Source organism: Pelecanus crispus, chromosome 3 (assembly GCF_030463565.1).
Source record: "Pelecanus crispus isolate bPelCri1 chromosome 3, bPelCri1.pri, whole genome shotgun sequence".
NCBI classification, from domain to species: domain Eukaryota; kingdom Metazoa; phylum Chordata; class Aves; order Pelecaniformes; family Pelecanidae; genus Pelecanus; species Pelecanus crispus.
The window spans coordinates 124539440-124555227 of record NC_134645.1 but is presented as its reverse complement, the minus strand read 5'-3'; the positions used below and the strand labels follow the sequence as shown (position 1 = coordinate 124555227).

Below are 15788 nucleotides of genomic sequence, written 5' to 3'. Positions count from 1 at the left end.
ATGGGGCCTCCACTGCCTCTCTGGGCAACCTGTTCCAGTGCCTCACCACCCTCATTGTAAAAAATTTCTTCCTTATATCCAGTCTAAATCTATTCTTCTTTAGTTTAAAACCATTACTCCTTGTCCTGTCACAACAGGCCTTGCTAAAAGGATTGCCCCCATCCTTCCTATGGGCCCCCTTTAAGTACTGAAAGGCTGCAATAAGGTCTCCCTGCAGCCTTCTCTCCTCCAGGCTGTCCAGTTTAAATTAATTTCTAGATTAACTCAGCCTGCCCAGCAATATGTCTCAGTCCTGGATTTATTGTACAGTTTCCTTTACTCAGGTCCACCCTGTAGGCAACAAGTACCATGCTGTCTGCTGGCAACAGAGAGAACGCGGTGGGGTCTGAAGAGAAAGGTGAAGGAAAAGAAAGATTGAACTCTGGTTCCCTTTGTGTATCATGTGTGAGTTCTTGTGCATTACACCCTACACTCGCCAAATGGTTCCCCTCATTTAGAGCGGGTCTGTCACGCATTTCCTAGTTGGCTTGTTACTGTCCGCAGACACCAAGCCTGCAAGCAATACTCAGTGCCAGGACCAAAACACGTTCCCTTCTGTGCTATGGCATGGAGAATGCCGACATCCCAGCATGTTTTCTAACTGTGCCCTCTGTCAAGCTCCTCATTATTTCAGTTGCACAACCAGAATAATTAAGGTACATCTTTCTCAGCTTTTGTAACATTGCTTCTGCTGACTGTCCATTTCCCAGGAATCTTCCAGCACCGAAATTCCACCCTGTTTGCTGCAGTCCCTGATCATCTCTTGTGCCAAGTTGGTGCTTTTTTCATTGATCTGACAAGCTGAGCATGTGAAGATCTGGTAACCAGAAAGCGTTAACTGATTCTCTGAGCCTCCTCTGCTCTGCATGTGGCATTCGGATCTCCGCACCCAACACCTTTCCACCTAGTCATCAATGTCAGTCCAAGAGCCCTTCGGAGAGGACTGCAGGGTGTTTTTAGGGAGCTTGCTTGTCTTATGGCTCTTCTTTCACCCCAGCAGGTCACTTCGGGAATTCTGGAGTTGCCCATTCTCTCTGCCTGGCCAGCTCAGCACAGCTGAGACTTTGCCAGGAGCCTGGAGGTGGCAGCAGTTTTGCATTTGCCCCACACCTGTGTCAGCAGGTACATCTATGCACCAAGACTCACAATCCAACATAGCTGGCACTGGCGGAGTTGTTGAAGCTGCCGATGTGGCAAATGTGCAGATTCTTCTCAATGATGTTGAAGGTGACCAAAGGGTGAGTGTGTTTTGGAAACACAAGGGGAATACTTCCTCATGGGCTGCAGCTGACTCAGAAATAAACTTCTCAGCCATTGTAAGTCTGGTTCCATCATCATGATGACAAGCTGGTGGCCTGAGCTGACCCGAGGCAGGTGAAAACATCCTCTAGGTAAAACAGAGGTGAAAGTCCATGATGGAGAATATTAAGATGCAAAGGAAATCCTTTTGATCCTTTGCTGAATGTAGATGATTCCACATACATCAGCAAAGATGAGCTGGCAGGGGATGGGTGCTGGGTCTCCGAAGTGTCCCTCCAACGGGTGAAGCTGAGGAAGTGGCCATCAGTTCCACAGGGCCTGAGCAATCCTTCCTCAACCACCCACTGCAGAGTGCAGCAAAAATGAGGACAGAGTGCCAGAGGGCATAGCTGAAATTCATAGTCTTGTCTAACACCATTCGGGACAAGAAGTGGATCACGAAATAAGATTTATTTCTGCTTCCACACTTCTAGAGCAAACATTCACGTTTCCCCACCATCCAACAGCACCGCTGCTCTCCAGCTAGGGTTAGCGACTGCTGCTCTGTAAACGTCTCTGACGTGATACTGAGGACCCACCTTTTCTGCAGAGTGCCACGGCTCTAGGACCACTCTCCCTCCGCTGTTTGTTCAGCTCTGTGTCGTGCCAGTTTGCGTCTTCAGAGACGGTAAATTCTCAGGTGCAACATAGCAAAAAGTCTCCTCCTCTGCCTCAGGGACAGACACATGCTGCTGCTTTGTCTTTCGAATGAAGCTTCCCAGTGAGTTAGCATCTGTTTTATGCAGCAGATTTGGTGCTTAATGATGTGAAAGCTATCTGATTTCATACTTTAAGCCTATAACATGCACACATTTTTGAAACCATAATACTCAGCACTCTTGCTAGGTATCTGAACCATGGTCTTGCAGAGAGTTAAGGTAAAAAAAAAGCATTCAGTGCAACATGAGGAACTTGTGATCTCAAAAACTGCAGGAAAAAACCCTCACTCCCTCACCTGCCAGTTGTATGAAGCCAACGGACCTTCCCATCAATCAGTCTGGAAGTTTTCTGAAGGGAAAGACTCTATTGTAACACTTTAAGCCTTTTTTTTTTTTTTACCTAACTCCGTTTTTTACGTAACTATGATATGAAATTCATACGAGGTATGGGATTGACCGCTATACACTAGACTGCTTCTGGCTGTACCCTACTGCATGAGACTTTGAACTAACTTGCCTTCTCTTCCTCGTCTTCAAAGAGCTGGACAACAAATACCAGGTCTTAAAGGACCTGAGTTTCCCTTAAGGAAACTCCTCCTCTCGAGAAGGTTGATTTAATTTTGCATTTTCTATCTACAGCCCAGAAATGCAAGTAGAAAAGGAGATGAACGAGTGATATTTAGAAACAAACTATGAACCCCAAAAAGCAGTGTTTGGTTTTAAAACATTGTCCACTTCAACTACTTTACTTGGAATGCAGAAGGTGAATAGAGACGAGAGGCTGCAGCTGGGATTGTACCTAGCAGCGATTCTTCTAAGATGCAGGAGTGACTTAAGGAATTGGAACTCAAATCTACAGAGCCCTTCCTGAAAACCCAGTGACCTGACACTGAAGGTCCCAGCCTTCAGGGACTCCCCAGGGACAGACGTCCGAGGTGGCACTCACCTGTTGAAGTGGGGGGCTCAGCACAAGCAATCGAATCCACCTAAGCCGTGGCAGGTCAGCAAGCTCAGGGGCAGACAGGGTACAGCAAGGCGGGAGAACGTGGTTAGCGGGAGACACGGCCGGTGGCGGTGGCTAACAGCAACGCCCTCCCTCAGTGCCCACTGGGGACCGGCAGCTTGCCCACGTGGCTAGCTGTGACCTGCGGTGAGACTGGTCACCAGCAGTAGCACTCAGGAAGGCGGTATAGCCTTGGAAGGTTTCAACATTATTTTCAGGCAGAAACTACGAGGAGAGTGAAACTGGAAGAGAAGACTGGTGAGTATCTCAGCTGCTGACCTCACCAGCAATCAGTCCAGCATAGCAGGTTTGGGCTGCCATCACCGTACTTCAGCAAGGGCAAGGAACGGGCATGGTTTGCCTTATGGGGGACTACCCGGTGACACGTAACTCCGTCGTCCTTTTCTTCCCCTATTTGTGTAAATCCATTTGTTGGAACTGCTTGCATGCAGGTGGGGAGGTGCTGTCCATTAGGCACCGAGCTGGTTTAACCCAATCTCCCATACTCTTTTGACTGTATTTGGGTATTACTGGAATGAGAGCCGCTGGGGATTGAACCTGGCCCTTGTTAGTGCCAATCAGTGCAAGGCAGGAGGTTTACATTAGATTAGCGTTTAATCTGAATGGCTGTCAATATAAGAATCTGCTTCTTTCAGTCACATGTTCTGAACGTACATACAGCATACACATCATTTAAAACTGACAAGGAGACATACAAAGTTCATTCATTTTATAGCACCAACACCGAGTTGTGAAAAAAGAAAATTGCAAAGAAAGATCTCACCCTGACTTAACTCTTCCATTCTTTTTACTTACAAAAATACATTCAATTTCTTAACAAAAGTACAACTGATAATCAAATAAAATAATGAGATTTTCAAAATATAAAAATACTCTGCTGCATTCATCTACGGAAGCTTTCTATTTTATTTTGGCAGTTCCCAATATTGCTACCATATGCAAAGTGAGGACTGAGTACATCTCTGTTAGATAAATATCCCGTGGTCTCTCTGGAGAAGAGGAAAACAGTTTACAATCAACTAAGTTTACCTTGCAAGAAACTGAATTCAGATTGGGTGTTGTGCAGTTTAGAGGCAAGTGCACAACTGATCTAGAAATAATATCTTAAGCCACATTCAAATTACTCCAATCAACCACAGCCAGCAGTGTCTGCAACCCTTTTATCACTGGGCGAAGTATTCGGCTTATGTAAACTGACATGGATCCACTGCCTTGTAGCTACAGATTTATAGCAGCTGAAAACATAGCCCATGAAAAAACATTAACAGCCTTTACTAGGACTTCTGATTGTTTTTAAAGACAACTATTCAGAAATACACAAATATTACAGAATAATCAAACCCCCAAAACTGTTTTCTATGATGTTTTGGAGCTATGTGATATTTCTACATAACTTACCTACTTCAAAATGCAGTAAATCTGCTATTTCAAATTCCATCAGACTCAAAATTGTAAACAGGCATATGGTTTTTACTATTGTAAACACATATGCCCCAGGCATACAAATCTTGATTTGTCCAAGAACCAAAACAAAAAAAACCCCAGCCTTAGATGTCAATTCAACAGAAGTCTTAAACACAGCTAACTCTTACCCATGCACACTCAAAATACATCCTTAAAAGCTCACTCATGATTAAGCATTTAGCTGAATTAGGACAGTTCATTAGGCCCTAGACTTCAAACTTGCCTGAAAAGGTTTCAGTATTAAACTTAATGAGACACTCGGTGTATGACCTGATTTTATTTCAGAGTGTCTTTCAGTAAAAGCTTTCCCCGTTTCCAGCTCCAGCACTGTAAGTCACCTCCCAGATGGCCCTGAGAAAATTACTTGTGGTCACTGCCTCCAGTGACACCTACTGCAAGTGCTCCCAAGGGAAGCCAGTCCTCCAAAGGCACTTCTAGGACAAAATAAAGGCACCCTCCCACATATTCATACAGTGAGGCCAGTGGGCCGTAAATTCATATCTTGTCTTGCATTGTGCTAATTTCTTCAAGGCAAGCAAACCTTCAACTCCTGGATTCATCACTCTCCCCTCCTGATTTAGATATGTCTTCAGAGTCCAGTCATTTTGGCTTAAGCTTTGAGTCAGCTTCTGGAGATCTCTGTATCTCCACTGACTACAGAAGCCCAGAATGACCACGTCTGAACTTCAGTGCTCCAGAAAGTGCCTGAGGTTAGCTGTGTCTTTCATCTGCAAAATGTGTTCAGCGGTGTGAATCTATAGTAGAAATGAGGTTTCAGTTAATGTATCTAAAGCATGATGACATCCCTGACTGAAAAAAAAATCACCATTTAAAAGTCAGGTGTAGCCTCATTATTATCAAACACGGTGTGCAAGCTGAGACTAACAGCCATGCCATGGTGTTTTGTGAGGCAGAGAGCCTACACCACATGAGAAATGGGTGAGTATCATGATTACTTAAAGGCCAAACTTTACAGAAATTTGAATAGTATAGTCCAATTTTTGGAAGGGACTACTGACTTTGGGTATGCAGAGTGGAGACGTTGTTTCTGAAAATAAGTACTCATTCTCTGACGAAGATCAGTTTACAGGTGTCAGAAGCAAGGAACTCCAGTAATGGGAAATGTAAGGTTCTGTTTCATATAAAATCTATAAAGTTAAATTACATCAAAATCTCTTTCAGAAAAACTTTGTGAGAAAATCCTCAAAACATATCTGCATCAGTGATTTGCTTCATTTCAAAATAAAGTAAATCCTAACCTTATATAGTATACTTCAGGATTCCCAAGTGCTTTCCAAACATACTAGTGTGCAATTTATAGGTAAAGATTATGTTCAAAATCCACCCAGCCTCTAAGGGTGAAATATATCACATGAGTTAAAATTTGGGTGGCGCATCACATTTACACTTTTTTCCCTTGACTTACAAGTCCATAGAATCTCCTGTTGCAATGAGATCACAGCTTTCTGTTAACCACTGAGAAAGAAACAAAAAATCCCCAAGCCTTCAATAGCTTACATTCCTGAACATTTCTAATTTCTTTTTTAGTGCAGTGCATGGAGTTAGATATATATTTTGCACGGTGGTGTCCTCTCTTGATGTCATTACTGACTGTGTCGGAATCATCCTTTATCCTTTTTGACAAAATGTGGGCAGAGAAATGACCTGGAAGACTCTCACAGAGTTTGTGCGTGGGTGTGAGACTGTATTTGGAAAGTCATTGTATTCAGAGCTTTCAGACCGAGATGTCCTCTTTATGGTCATCCAGGTTCTCTGTGCTTTGATGGCTCCTCCTGTTAAAAGCAGAACAAATGATATGTGAACAGACTTCTGGCTTTTATTGCTAACTAATCAAGCAAACTCAACCACCAGCAAGGTGTGATTGTCATGGACAGTGACTGGAGTACCTAAACAGAGGGACCATTTTAGATTGTTTAGCCTGTCCCCTGTGGTCTGCAGCTGCCACTCAAGAAAGCAGCTGGGGCATGCAAGGCCTGTGTCGTATCTGCCAACCCTAGGCAGGTATCTTAGACACCTTAGGGCAATGAACTGGTCCCAGATACCCATGCTTAGGCCCTGGAACTGATCCTTTAGCAAGGACCTGCGGGTGCTGGTAGACAGCCGGCTGAACATGAGCCAGCAGTGTGCCCAGGTGGCCAAGGCGGCCAACAGCATCCTGGCTTGTGTCAGGAATAGTGTGGCCAGCAGGAGAGGGAGGTGATTGTCCCCCTGTACTCTGCGCTGGTGAGGCCGCACCTGGAATACTGTGTCCAGTTTTGGGCCCCTCACTACAAGAAAGACATTGAGGTGCTGGAGCGTGTCCAGAGAAGGGCAACAAGGCTGGTGAAGGGTCTGGAGCACAGGCCTTATGAGGAGCGGCTGAGGGAACTGGGGTTGTTTAGCCTGGAGAAGAGGAGGCTGAGGGGAGACCTTATCGCTCTCTACAACTACCTGAAAGGAGGTTGTAGTGAGGTGGGTGTTGGTCTCTTCTCCCACGTAGTTAGTGATAGGACGAGAGGAAATGGGCTCAAGCTGCGCTAGGGGAGGTTTAGATTGGAAATTAGGAAAAATTTCTTCACGGAAAGGGTGGTCAAGCATTGGAAGAGGCTGCCCAGAGAGGTGGTGGAGCCACCATCCCTGGAAGCATTCAAAAAATGAGTAGACGTGACACTCTGGGACATGGTTTAGTCTAGTCTACCCTTAACTGGTTTAGTGTGGGCTTGGTAATGTTAGGTTAATAGTTGGGCTGGATGATCTTAAAGGTCTTTTCCAACCTAAACGATTCTATGATTCTATGAAATCAATTTCCAACTCCAGTAACTTGGGATAATAAAAATGAGACAGAGCAACAACATATTTTGATATTTAATGCATCAATTTGCTAGGATAGACTGTTCTTATGTATGTCCTCAGTATACCAAGGCTTCATTTGACAGAGGTGGATGATTTCGAGCTAGGCAAGGTTTTCTTTGGAGAGGGAGGAAAAGGGAGGAAGGGAGAGTGATAGGGCAAAGAGAGAAAGAACGTCTCAAAGCTGCCCTTTCTTTTTCTCCCACGATCTTTCCTGCCTACGCCTTTAAATGGTTTGGATGTTTCTTATATGCCATAAACACCAAGAATTCAGTCAAGAATCCCATTTTCTTCTATATACAAGTAAATTGTAACTATTCACTTTTCTCCAGAAATTTAATCTGTGTAGAATATTCTTCATTTCTGGCTTGAAACACTGTACCACAATAGCGCTTTGTGCACCACCCCAGAGAAAAAGTAAAATATAGCAGCTGATATATCTGATAAATGGTCCTCTAAGCAGGTAGTACTGCACTACAAAAATAAGATACTGGAACATGTAATAGTACCATTCAGTTAATAATTCAACTAACAAAGCATTGTTTTGTCTTCTGGTAAGGAATATAGAGGTGTATGTTGGTAGCTAATAATTTTTTGCCCAGTATGACTAAGAGCTGCTGCGGTGATGTTACTGCTGTTTGCTGCCAGTTCAAACCTACCTTAACACTTCAAGTGCAAGCTTTGTTTCTTGCCGACTTTCTTCAGTAATTGGGTAGAAAAGAAGTATAAATAAACCTACAATGATGAGGATAGCAGGGACCACTCCAATGAGGATTTTCAGTGTGAGGATCACATTGTTGGATTGTCTGCATATCCCTGGCTTGTATCCCGCAAACCTAAACAAATGGAAATAACAGTGGTGTGTGTATGTCCAAAGCTAAAAGGCAGTTGCTCATCTGAAGGCTCCCTTCTTTCCCCCAACACTCTTCAAGACTTTTCTCCCATTTTTCCTACACCTCTCTTTTTTCCTTTCCCCCCACTACATGTTTCAAATCTTGTTTTTCAAATCTCATTTTTGTGCTCGATTTCAGATAACTGAATTACCTCTGTATTTTCTCATTATTATTATATAACATTCAACTATAAGAGGAGCATGGATTCCCATGTAAGGAAATGGATCTGTTATGTGTTTCCTATTAATATTCAGCAAAGTATTTAGGCTCTGCTTTAAAAGTATGCAAGTAATCTGGCCAATTTCAACAGCAATAATTAACTTTAAATTAAACACACACTTAAGCACTCTTCTCAAGATAGACAAATTTACTCAAGTGCTTAGAGTTAGGTACACACTTACGGTTCATTGATTCAGGGCTTCCATGCAGTCCCACAACTGCTGATACACTCAAATTCCCATTCCCAATTTGCAGAACGAGTTTATTTTCCTCTGAACATGCACCTATGAAAGCTACAGCTCATTTGGCATCACTCTGTCTTCTGTGTTCTCCCAAAACATCAGCCTTGGCAAATTGCTGGGAGCTAACTGTAATGCAGTTGAAAAGGGGCTAATTGGTGAACAGCAATTTGTCTGAAGGTGTTAGCAGTAAGCACCTAAAATTCCTAAGCCCAAAATGTTCAGCCAAGCACTGAAGCACTCACTGCCTGTTATTTAGCAGTTTCAGCTGAAGGCCCTGAAGCAAAACATTCTGGTTACCAAAACCTACCTTGGAGCCAAGGGCTAGATAGTATTTCAGAGACGTTCCCTTTCTAAGCGTTTATTGTGTGCTTGTGTGCTGTAGCAGCTACAGGCAAAGGCCCTTTCTGCTAGGTCATGCAGCAATTGGTGACCCTTTTACGCTGAACAGGCCGCTACGCACCCCTGAAATGTAACGCACTCCAATCCATGTAAAGACTTACAAGCTCGTATACATAGTCCAACCCAGATGCAACAGGGAATGCACAAAGCAGCTGTATCACTTGTGGGGGACCTTCATCTGCTGAGCTTTCATGTTTAGTTTTTCATTCATATAAGCCACCAAAATTTACATGTTTAATTTGGAAAGAGGAAAATCTAAAGGGAAGTCAGGTCTTTCTGAACTGAAATATATTAGGGCAGGCGACTTAATGCTCAGTGGTCTGGCCTAGATGATAACAATCCTGTCTTTAGTGGTCAGCCATCTGGAGCTGCTGGCACTTTCAAGCTCAGGGCAAAAAGGCAATTAATTCCACATGGTCAAGGCAGAGTAACCTCAGAATGCTTTCAGAGTAGATCCAGTAAGTGGAAACACAGTGTTACTTACTCCAGTCCTGCTGCAGAAATTCCTAAGCCAATTCCTGCTGACATCTTGGTGAAGAAAATATAAGAAGAATAGAAAATGGTTTCATGTCCTTTTCCATGAGGATTCTGCAGGCGAAAGTTATCAACAACATCAGGCAGCATTGACCTAGAGACAAACAACATAAAAGAAAAACGTAAGCCAAAATCTCTTCTCAAAGTCCAAACTTACTGAAAGAGTACACCCGTCCTCCTTTTTTAAGATCTGATTGATGTAGTCATGCACATGAAAGAATCCAGTTCAAAAAGTCCTACTGCTGGACAGGAGGGCAAAAATCCATGTAAGAAATGCATGGCCACATATTACAAAGTAGAAAACCATGGAAAAACTATCAAACACTTGCTGGGAGGTGACAGAATTCTTTAGACTGGCTGTCATTCCAATCAGAAGTTGTGATATTAAAAAAAGAACAACAAACCTCCACATTTCTTAAGATTTCAAGGGACTCTAAATCTCTGAATAGTTTCAGTCTGAAATAACTTTTTTGACAAGCTAACAAAATTTTCAGAAACCAATGAGGTCTATTCTCCCTCTACTTCAAAAAGACTGAATTTGGTAACGGGGAATCAGAATGGAAGCTGCTCAAATGTCAGCTGTGAATTGGCATTTTATTTACAATATATGTAATGATTTACTGTTAGAGAAAAGGGCTTCTCACCCTCTGAGCAGAAAAGCTTATGTAGTCTGACAGCTTATTTCAAACTACTTTTCCTTGATCTCTTAGAGTTTTCAGGGTATTGTACAAATGAGTAATGCAAAACAGCGCTCTCAGCAATGGTCTTGCTTTCTGGTCAATTTGACCTGAATAATAATTTTTCGCTCTGGAGAGGAAATGACCCATTCTGCTCATCCTTGAGTAGTTTTTTCCCCGCATATTTTCAGTCCTCAAGAGCAAAGGACCTTGAATTCTCAGTTTCTTTTAATCATATCCTTGTGTTATTTGATTTATAACAGAGGACTGCTCAAGCAGGGATACATAGCTTAGCTTGTTTCCTCTGCTATGTTCTTAATTGCTCAGCATTTACTGATTTATCTAACTTCATCATTCCTGTAGTTCTGTTAGAAACCAAACCTAAGCAACTGATTTACTGTTATCACAAGTTCTATAGCTACTTAGATTATTGATTCATCTGCATACTCTTATGTGCAAAGAGCAACTACAGTTACAGTAGACATAATCTGTTAACAGCAGGACAAACAAAATTGTGTCATTGCAAATAGCCTGTATTATAAAAGCAGAAAAAGATTCTTGAAAGAAGTGACTCTTGCCAAATTCTGCCTCTTTCGGACACTAATTCCATGCGGTAGTACCCAAATGTAATGTAGACATATAGCCCTTCCCCACCTCAAATGTGAAATTCTCCTACCATGGCAACAGATTAGATGCTGCAATGCTCAGACCAGAGACGAAGGCCACGAAGTAAGCCAGGATCAGGTTTGGAATGGTCACTAGCATGAACGCAAAAGGAATCATCCACTGAGGAAGAAGAAAAACAGTACATCTAACTCACAGTATGCACTGCTCAATGGTTTACAGATTGTTCCCTTAAAAATGTAAGATTGTGTTATGAAAGAGTTCATGCACAGCAACGCCTAACACATCAGTAGTCTGGTGAAATGGCATTTCCAAATAGCCCTGAGCAGATCTGTATTTATCTATCCAGAAGAACCAGAGAAACATAGGACAAGCCATGGATAGTGCCTTCTCTGTTAGCAGTATTAGGGCTATAACTATACTAGTAAATTAAACAGTCCCAAGAGCCTATTTAACAGTCACGAGGCCAACTGGCAGACCCTGGCCACAGTCATACTCCTAAACATTCATAGTCTCCAAAAGAAGTCTGGCCATATAAATACTTTTTGTGAAGAGCCCTTAAGTGTGCTAGTTCCCAAACTGTGTCCAGATACTTCTTGGGAGATTGCTAATCAGCTTGTGCTAAGATTTTTCTGCCAATTTAGTAACAGAGATGACCAAAGACCATTTTCTATTCTATGCCAGTGGAACTGTTTAATTTACGATTAGAGACAAAGCCTTGAAACATCATCACACTGCATTTCAAGGGGAGAGGCAGGGGTTCAGTGCTCATTTTAAACTGTAAATATTCCATTTCACAGATCATCTTGAGCCTTGAATGAAGAAGAATTTGCTCACACCTTCATTTCCAATGACCACTTTAAAGCAATCTAGGTACTTGGCAATAACTAAATCCAAGAAGGCAGTGTGGTTTACTCCCACTCCGCACAGCCAGGTACGCTCACGGCATTGCAAAAGTCACTAAGGCTACCCTCAAAATGAAACTAATTCGGGATGCTCAGGATTTGTTTTCTGGCAGTACTTAAACCCACCAGATTTCCTCAACTTCAGCTTGAAGCAATGGGCTTATAGGATTGAAAATCCCCTATTTTAAATGCTGACTGAATGCATACAGACCAGCTTCCCGTACCCATCACATGCTCCATCTCCCATGCCTGTGAAACATGGGCACAGCACATGTAGAATCCAGAACCAGGGGCTTATCTACAGGGCTTTTTAATGATGGGGGATTAGTTTAACAGTAAGTGTTTCAATCCTCTATACTTGCAGCTTGGGAGCTGAGGGTATGAGAAGAGCTTTCACAGAGAGTGATTCCCTTAAGCACTGCTATTTACAGTTCTGTATGATAGGTGATTCTGGGAGTCCTGGAGTCTAATCCATTATATTTATGTTTAAATGCATTTCCCATCTAAAGCATTTGCTTCTAACCTAAGGAGGCAGAAAATAACCTTTCCTGACTGCAGCTTCCCAGCACCGACAGATAATCCTCGCATTAGTCCAATGTTGTGGCAAAATCGTTATTTCACCACAAGAGAGCACTCCAGCAATACAAGATTTTATGTTGCCTATAAGCAATTTTATGACTGCCTTATGCTCCACATGGGGCACCCACTCAGAAACCAAAGCACTTAAACAAAATTCTAGATCGATAATAATAATCATTGTAACTGTAATTTTCTACTGAAAGAGAAGCATGGCCCACAGGACTGAGGCTACAATGCCCTGAAGTCTCAGTCATGCAATGGTAGTGCAATCATGGGGGCAGTGTTCTTGCTGCAATAAACAGCTAATGCATCTCCTTTCCTACTTGTAAAGCAAATGCTCTGTTATTGGCACCCTGATCCCTAGTCACAGGGCTGCTGCCCTCCGAGTCATAAAGGATATCCTAGAGTTATCACGTGTCTTCAATCCATTCCCTGACAGCACTACGGAAGGACAACCTACTGGGATGCTAAAGGTGGTACGATCCTGTACAGCAGCACATTATGAAAGGCAAATCAGGAAAAGGTGCAGCTAGGATGTGAGTGGAAAAGGGGGTGGGAGAGTGGAAAAGGGAAAAGTGCACAGCTAGGATTCATCCAAGGGCATACCTCCATGCTGCACAGTGCTGACAGATGGCAAATAAACAATTGCGTGTATGTGGGGAGGTCAAAAGATTGGGGGTATTTTTGGAAATGTTTTTATTTTTTACTAAATCCTCCAAAACTCACAGCCAAAAGCTATTATTGACTAGGACGGAAGCTTGAGTTGTGAGAGCGAGCGATCTTCCGCTTTTAGATACCTTGCCAAAACCATGAACAAACAGGCTCCCACACTTAAGATTTCTCATGACAACTTCACCTCCAGTCACCAGCTGAGAGACTTACTGATTGTAAGTTCAACATTTGCCCCGTGAGGGCAGAGCAGACAATCTAAATGAACATAGCACGTGGAAGAAGCAGCAAATAAACAGAAGAGAATAATTTCTAGCCTGCACTGTGCACCAACCTGATCATGGGAAGAATGCTGTCAAGGATCCTGCTTGGGTATGACCCTGTACTTCCAGAAAGTCTAGGCTTTAAACTTCTAGGAAGTTTAGACACTTAGTCAGTACTTAGACTGTTGGTCATCTCTTGTGGAGGAATGAGTAAAAAGGGAGAAATATCAGTGGAAGGAAGCCAAGATTCTTATTGCTTATCTACCTACCCTGCCTTCTATACTCTTTCAGGGGTCTCTTCAACATAGAACCACTTTAACAGGAAAAATTAGTCTGGAGCAGCGTGAAATTTTTTTCAGGAAACTGAATTTCAAATTACATCTTCATTCTGAAAGCTGAGTAAGGTTTTGGAGAAAAAAAACTTGTTTTCTCTCCTGTCTCCTTCCCTTCCAGAAGAACATTTCCCAATGACAAACATAGGAGCCTTAAATGATGTGATTTTCTTTCACAGTGAGAGAGAACAGATTAGTTGTACAGATCACACAAGGTGGTGGTATAGGAAGCCCCTGTGATGCACTGCTAGACACAAAATCCATCACTGAGCACACATTGAGTCCCTTGAGAAATGCCTACAAGGTGAAATAAAGAGGTGGCTTTTTTTCAATCCAGCCCCCACTTAGACCATAATACAGTCAAGCAACTCAACTGTAAAATTAAGTTAAACCATGTTTACAGAGGTGCTGACAGGCTTTCCAGTCATGTTAAACGAAATTTATAGAGCCAAGTTCGTTGAAGAAAGCATTTTTCGTAGCCAAGTAGACAGAGGAGGAGATTTCCTAAGGAGGAAATCTGCATTCCCTGGTCCAGTCAATGGTCCAATACTGCTTTTGGCAATTCTCTTTGCTCAAGCGGTAAAAAGAAATGAGGATGGGACTTGGATTCCAGATGCCTACTTCAAAACACATAACAATTCAGCATATTTGGAACTTGGTTTTAAAGTTACTTCTGGTTCTTTGGAAGTCATTCCAACACACAAATTTTAATTCCAAAAATTATAACTGTTCAATTATATTCAACAGTTGTCACCAGACCTAAACTTTTCAGCTTTGTTCAGATTTTGACATATAGCTTCAGGCTGGATTTTCCAAGTCCTCGTGCTTTGTTGTGCACAAGGCAGACAATTTTTCTTTCCTCTTTCATAAGTAATTGAAGGTAAACAGGGGAAAAATGGGGAGGAACAGGCCTATACAATGACTCACTGAGGATGATGACAGAAAATTGCTGCTGCCTGCACTAAGTGAAGGATTTAAAATAATCCATCAGAGACGAGGGCAGCTTGCTGAGCTGGCTTTGCAGAGCTGTGTCAAAGTTAAACCAGGCTTCTTTTCTCAGGTAGTCATCTATTTCTTCACTAATAACTGTCCATCTTGCTTCAGAGGGATGTGGGCACCCCTGCCTTCTTACGTTTCTAGAGAAGGATGTGTAACAGACTTCTGTTTCCTCCTGTGTGACTGAATTACAGATGCGGTCAACTCAGCACCATATACAAAGACAAAACAAGCCTTGTACAATGGATAACTTGTCAACCTCATGCCATGCAGATCTGAATTTATAAAACCTCATTGGGATTCACTTCTGAGAGCAGTCAAATGCAGAGCTTGTGCAGATTCTTAAATAAACTGGGACCTCCCTTCATCATCAATCCATTTCTCAAAAGTTTCTCTTGGAAACTTGGAATCTGTCTGAAATTTGGTATAACGATTTAAAACAAACTCTGAAACTGAGCAAATTTCATGTAGCTTGAGGTTATAAGCACTTGAAAGGGCTCCTGAAGTCGCTCCAGTTGTCAAATGAAGTGAGCACAAGCAGATTTTTTCTCAAAGGACTTGCTTACCGAAATCCCACATGCTGCACACTTCTTGCCAAATCGCTGCAGAAACTTCTGCCAGAAGGGAATGCTCACAGCTGCTGATACCTACAATTGACAAAAATCCACATCTGTACTGTGCTTACTGCCACTGTCTTCTTTGGCTGTAGAGCTCACAGACATCTTTTTGTCTAGCACATTATGGTCTGAAAGAAAGGTGAACTTGCAGATTCCTGTTTCTCCTCATCTTTTGAGTGATTTTTTTTATTTACTATTACATGTTACACACAAAAGCTATCCAGGAGAGGGTTTTCCACAGTCAGACATCAGAAGGCAGTGTCCTAAAACTTCCTTTTCCTAATGTAAGCCATAGAAGTTAAAGCTATACATGACACAGTCATTAGAGTTCAAACATACTCCAAATAATCGTACTTAGTGCTAATGCCTTTTGCCTCATTATCTGAACCTGACAAACGATGTGAATTAAGCTCTACCCATCATACAGGAAGAAAGCTGAAGTGCAAGATACACTTATCTTAAGATATACTTAGAGTACATATCCCATACTACATGTTTATTCTT

The 15788-nt window shown here is 42.4% G+C and overlaps 1 protein-coding gene across 1 annotated transcript in view; it reads right to left on the bottom strand.

Annotated features, from left to right (window-relative positions):
* Positions 1 to 3618: 3618 nt before the first annotated feature.
* Positions 3619 to 15788, bottom strand: part of MFSD2B (MFSD2 lysolipid transporter B, sphingolipid) — a 44433-nt gene continuing 32263 nt past the window's right edge. Inside the window, exons 10-14 of the mRNA XM_075708133.1 lie at positions 15234 to 15314; positions 10976 to 11085; positions 9573 to 9716; positions 7995 to 8171; positions 3619 to 6278 (exon numbers count right to left, since the gene is read on the bottom strand). Of these exons, the coding sequence (XP_075564248.1) occupies positions 6221 to 6278; positions 7995 to 8171; positions 9573 to 9716; positions 10976 to 11085; positions 15234 to 15314 (570 nt within the window). The 3' untranslated portion in view covers positions 3619 to 6220. The remainder of the gene's footprint in view (positions 6279 to 7994; positions 8172 to 9572; positions 9717 to 10975; positions 11086 to 15233; positions 15315 to 15788) is intronic.